This window comes from Carlito syrichta, unplaced genomic scaffold (assembly GCF_000164805.1).
Source record: "Carlito syrichta isolate Samal-C Ts95f unplaced genomic scaffold, Tarsius_syrichta-2.0.1 Scaffold287779, whole genome shotgun sequence".
Classification (NCBI taxonomy): Eukaryota; Metazoa; Chordata; class Mammalia; order Primates; family Tarsiidae; genus Carlito; species Carlito syrichta.
In genome coordinates, this window is record NW_007231875.1 from 219988 (window position 1) to 226164 (window position 6177).

Genomic DNA, 6177 nt, shown 5'->3' on the forward strand with positions numbered 1-6177 from the left:
CAGGGCCGTGCCCCGTGACCCCGCCCCCCAACCGCCGGCTCTCTCGGAGCGCAGCGATTGGTTGAGCTCCAGCCAGCGGACGGGAGGAAGCTAGGCGTCCTCAAGCAGGCGCCGCTGCGCGAGATGGCCACAGCGCCTCCTCGCGGCCTGGATGTTTCCCAAATGACGTCGCCACATGCTTTTCGAGTGGAGAAAGTAAAAGGTCATCCATTCATTTATTCAACTGACGTTTATTAGGCATCTTCTAAGACCTAGGTCTGGACACACAAAAACAAAAGACATGATCTCCGACCTCATGCTCTCCTTAGCAGAGTATAATCTAGTGCTTTAAGACCTCTTCGGATCCAGGCTAGCTTTCTAGCTATGTGACCTTGGGAATATTACTAAATTGTCAGAGCTTCCCTCTCCTCTTCTGTGTGTAGGTAATGTGCCCATTTCGCAGTGGTGTGAGTCAGATGAGATAATATATGTAAAGTACTCTGCCAGGCACACTGCCAACAGGGAAATGGATGGTTGCTATTGTTAGTCTACAAATGATTGAAATATATATAATATATAATAAAACCTAAATGTTATATGACCCCTCAGGTACAAGTATTCACACCCTCTTCTGTGTCCCCACTATGCCCTGTACAGACATCAATTTTTTTCACATACAGAAAAAAAGCCCCAGAGCCCAAGCTTCGTAACGCCCCTACAGGACCCTGCCTTTCCACCCTCATTCCACTGATCTCAGCCTGGCATATTTTGTTCAGCAGAGCATACTACAACCAGCAGACCAAAGAGTTTCACACTTCTGTGCCTTTACGTAAGCTTTTTCGTGTACCTAGAGTGTCCTTCCCACCTTTCTTTACCAAAGTAGCTCTGGCTCATTTTTCAAATTTAAGGGTCAACTCCATAGGAAGCCTCCTAGACTGTGTTATTAGGTTAGATGCCCTTCCTCTGTTACCTCAAAGAGCCCAAAGCTAAACCCTGGCAATGAAGATGGAGAAAAAGTAACTGTATGCAGAAGTCAAGGGGAAAGTTTCCCTTCACCTTCTAGGGGTTCACTAAAAATCAACTGACAAAAGGCAGATTGATAGGAGAAAAGACATACAAAATTTTATTTTAACGTGCATAGCACGAGGGTCACAGGAGAATGTTTGCCCAATAGCCCAATGGGATACAGAAGCTTATATACTCTTTTCCATAGGGGAGTGCGGAGAGGAGGAATATAGACAACTCTATTGAGGGCAGCAAATGGTTATTAGGAGAACAGATAGACATAAATTAACTTGTAAATGATTCTCTTTGGAATTTGAATGAGCCCAAGAAGCAGGCATCATCTTGTAAAAAATCCATCCAGGTGTAGTTGCATTCCTCAGTCTTCTTTTCTGAGATAGATGAGATTTCCGGGAGGGGAAAAGGAATTTTTTTTGGAAAGAAGTTTTCTTGGTCAGATGAGGAAATTCCAGAGAGACTCCCTCCCTGCACTTGGGGAGCAGGGAAGACAGGGTTAGAGGGACCTTGATTCTGAAGCCATTTCTAAGGTCTCTCAGCATGTAAAGTGCCAGCCTTTGGGGTATCTCTTTCTGGGCCCCAACAGTATGAAGAAATATGCCAGATACCATTATTAGCAAAACTTGTTCACTAACAGAATATGTAGAGAAAAGAAGGGAAGAAGATCGCCTAGAATAATTGGTATTCAGTCAGCTAATCAACATGTACTGGGCATTGAGGATGTGAAAATGGCTGGGACCAACCCAGTCTCAGGAGTTCTCTGACTGAAGAAGCAGACCAGTCTACAAAATGTCAACAGAGTATAAGAAATGTGATGACATTGGTATGCACAAGCAGCACAGAGGAGGTTCTTCAGCCCAGCCAGGAAGATTCAGGGAAGGCTCCTTAGAGGAATCAGCCTTGAGCTGAGTCTTGAGTAATGGCTAGTGGCTCCCTCAGGTGGAACTGAGTAGGGCTCAAGGGCACAGACTTAGAAATCAGATAGCCACGGGTTCAAATCCTGACTCTGCTGTCTGCTTATCTCAGAAAAGCTATTTACAGTCTTTGTTTTTTAAAAAAGACAATAGTAGTACCCACCCCCTAGGGTTGCTATATTAAATCACCTAAATGTGTATAAAGTGCTTGGCATAGTACTTGGCACCTCCTAAGTGCTCAGTAAAATGTTATTGACATGTTAAGTTTCCCCAACTTTATTGCTCCTTCTGTAATCTCCTATGTCCACTTATGGCATTACTCATTTATGAGCGACACCCTCAAGTCTTTGCAATTTTTGCATTAGTCCCCAGACCCGGCTTGTGGCATCTATGCTTCCCAAATGTCTCTCAAAGCCAACATCATGATCTCTTACCTGGACCACTTTAGCAGCTTTCTCAGTGGTCTCCCTGCCTTCCTGTTGCCCCCTCCAAACCATTTCTGTTGGCCAAGGGGTCTTTCAAATACTTAAATAAAACCATTAAGTCTCCAGCTTAGCTCCCCGCCCCCACCCCACTCCACTGGTCCCTTCTGGCCATATGTCCCCTGCACCTTACACACCCATCTTAGCTTGTCACCCCTCTCCTATCCCCATTATTCACAACACACATATTCTTCCATGCCTTTGCCAAAGCTTGTTCCTTTGTCAGAAATAAATATTCTCCCCTTTCTTCCTTGACTGAAAAATGCTAATTCATCCTGCAAGAAAACAAAACAGAAAACTTTCCCTGACTCACTGTACTATGGTTTCAACACTTTTCCCTCCAAAACTCATGCTGAAACTTAACTGCTATTGTAACAGTAGTGAGATGGGACCCTTTTTTGAAAGTAGAGATGGAGTCTCACTATGTTGCCCAGGCTGTTCTCAAATTCCTGGGCTCAAACGATCCTCCTGCCTCGACCTCCCAAAGTGCTGGAATTACAGGCATGAGCCAACACGCTTGGTTAAGAGGTGAGACTTTAAGAGATGAGTAGACCGTGAGGGCTCCACCCTTATGGGTGGGATTGGTGCCTTTAAAAAAGGGCAAGTTTGCCGGGCTCGGTGGCTCAGCCTGTAATCCCGTGCCTTTGGAAAGAGGCTGAGGTGAGTGGATTGCCTGAGCCCGCAGGTTCGAGACCCGCCTGGGCAGCGAGACTTCATCTCTACAATAAATAAAAAAATCAGCCGGGCATGGTAGCACATGCCTGTAATTCCGGCTACTCAGAAGACTGAGGCGGAAGGATCGGTAGAGCCCCGCAGGTCGAGGCTGCGGTGGCCGGGAGCAGCCACTGCACTCCAGTCTGGGCAACAGAGTGAGACTCCAACTCAAAAAATAAAAATAAAAAGGCAAGTTTGGCCTCCTGTTGCCTTCTTACCTACCACTATGGGGTGATGCAGCAAGGATGCTCTCACCTTGGTATCAAACTTCCCAGCCTCCAGAACTTCTCATTATAAATTACCCAGTCCACAGTATTCTGTTACAGCAGCACAAAATGGACTAAGACTCCCTGGTTGCTAGAGCCTCCCTCCTCTCATCCCAGCCTCTCTAGGAAAGCAGGCCTCCCTTTGTACAGTAACTTTCTGTCATGTGCCTGGCCACGGCTAGCCTGGAGGCAACAAAAGCAAAAGGATGAGCTTTAATCTTTCATTTGCCCATGGGGCTCAGCACAACTGCCCAGGCCACAGTAGCAAAAGGAGATTGGCCCACACCAGTTCCACCTGGAGAGACTTTAGACATGTCCCTAGCAGGAAGACCACAGAGCTGCACATGCTGATCTGTTCCTTTGTGTCCACTTTCAATATCTCATGATTCCGGGAAACCTGGCCCAATTTCTGAGAAAAGTGATAGACCCATAAAATGCTGTACAATGCAAAGGGTTAAACTCATACTCAGCCACCTCCCAACTGAGTAAGTTGCTTAGCCCCTCCAAATCTTCGCGTTCTCATCTGTAAATAGGGGTGATGACAACACCTGCTTTACAGGGTTGCCCAGCATATCACCAAGTTCAAACCTCACCGTGTCCCACTTTTAGAGATGAGAAAACAATCTCAGAGAGGGAAAGTGACCCAGCCAAGGCCTCACTTGGCAAGTCGACAGGAAGCAGACAAATGGGCATTTCTAGCAGAAACCGGTGGACAATCATCCAATCTATGTGTTCCCAAACCTGGCTGTGCCTCAGAATCACATGGACCACTTGTTAAAAACTCATTTGAGGGCAGAATCTATTCACAATGTCTTGGACCGGGCCCAGGAATCTGTGTGGGATCAGCTCCAGACTGATTTGCTTTGGGGAATTCAGATCACAATGGAGTCCTCCCCATCTTCCGGGAGGCTCACATGAGTGTGTATATGAGCCACCTCTTGTTTTTCATCAGTTGCCTACCAAGCCAGTCTGTAAAATGCGTTTATGCTATTCTTCTGTCCAAAACCCTTCTATGGCTCTCCATGGCCCTCAGGACCCAGGCCACCCTCCTCAACATGACCGAAAAGCCAACATGATCAAGTCTCTGCTCCCAATGCCTTTACCACTCCATGCCTTTGCACAGCTGTCCTGTGATCTTGGAACATTCTTCCCAGCCCCAGCCCTCCTTCAGCAGCCGATCCCTAATCATCTTTCTAGCACTCACCCCTGTATTTTAACAGCTTGCTTACTTGTCTATTTTTCCCATAAGACCACAAGCTCCATACGGGTAGAAACAACATCTTGTTCAGGGCTATCCACAGTGATAAATGTCTGCTGAACGAATGAATGAGAAGAATTGGCTGGTCCAGTGTGGCCCAGAAGAGCAGCCAATCCTCTGAAGGTTTTTCCTCCTGCCTGGCAGTGACACATCAACCCAAAGGACTGCCCAAGGATGCTTTCTGGGCAGGGTCTGCCATCAAATTCTTTCTGGGCTAAGCACACTGTAAAGCTAAAAGTTCACCGTTTGGCATTAAACCTGGGTCCACCACTTCTTGCCCTGTGACTTTGGACAGGTCACTTAACCTGCCCCGAACTTTAGCCTTCTTATCTGTCGTAAGGACCAGCTGCATTCATGTAAATCACTCACTTCTCGCCGGACCCATATTAACCATTTTCAAGAAAAATTAGCCATCCATACTAGGCTTCCCAGGAAAATTCTGTTCTTTGTACTTCCTCTTCTCCTACCCCAGCCTCCACCAGAGTACCCACCCATAGGAAGCATCAGAAAATATGGCAGCACTGAAGTCAACAGAGTTTTTCTGCTGCTGCTCAGGAATGACTGGAGCAGAAGGAACACTACGTCCTTAGGGGAAAGGAAACCATTATTTGTTGACACCTAACAATAACTACACTCCCTGTCTATCGAACACATTACGGTGCGCCCCGAGAGCTCTGTGCTTCCCTCTCTGGGGGAACCCTGGGAGGACTGGGAGGCAGAATGGGAAACGGACTGAACTGGGGAGAGGGTGGAGGTTGACACGCTCCCCTCTTCCCCAAAACGAGGCCCCTCCAGGAGGATCCAAGTCCTTGTTATAGTCACTAGGGGGCCCGAAACCCCTTTCACCCAGCTGGCCCATCCCTGGGAGGAGCTCAGGCAACCCCTGCGGATCCCAAACCAAGAGCGTGGGCTTCCCGGCCTGTCTCCATCCACCCATTCCCCCCACACACATGGGGGCAGAGGTGGCCTCTTCTGGAGAGAGCAGCGGGTTCAAGTGCAGTTCTGCCGTTTTATTTTTCCTGGGATACTCAAGGGGATGTGGGAACAGCCACAGGTGTGGTGAGGGGAAGCCCCCATCTCCCCTCCCCAGCCGCTGGGAAAGAGGAGAGGCCCAGGCGCCCTGGTCCTGGGTTGGTCCAGCCACTGTGGTCCCTGGGCCCGGTGGGCACAGGGCTGAGGGCGGAGCCCCTAGGAGGGTGGGGCGGGCTCCTAGGCGGGATTCGGGATTCTTCATAAAAAGCCACGAAGCTTGATCCCCACGAAGCCCAGCCCCGCGGGGTGTGGGGGACGCAGAGCCCAGATGGGGGACCTGGCCCGGCCTGGCCCGTGGGGAGAAATAATGGCAGAGATGGTGCCCATGGGGAGGAGGTGGGGACAAAGCGTCGGACCAGGTGGGAGGGGGTTCCAGGTGGGAATCGCAGGGCGGAGAGGCACGGCCCCCTACCCAGCCCGGGCGCCTTCGCGTGGGGTCAGGAAGGTAAAAAACCCACGAGAGTGTGGCGGGCAGGGGGGCCGGGGCGTGCGGTGCCGGTGGGGCGGGCGCA

At 49.4% G+C, this 6177-nt stretch overlaps 1 protein-coding gene across 1 annotated transcript in view; it reads right to left on the reverse strand.

Moving 5' to 3' along the window:
* Positions 1–5286: 5286 nt before the first annotated feature.
* The window catches only part of DLGAP3 (DLG associated protein 3), a 63097-nt gene continuing 62206 nt past the window's right edge, over positions 5287–6177 (reverse strand). The window contains exon 14 of the mRNA XM_021709957.1: positions 5287–5341. Within this exon, the coding sequence (XP_021565632.1) occupies positions 5287–5341 (55 nt within the window). The remainder of the gene's footprint in view (positions 5342–6177) is intronic.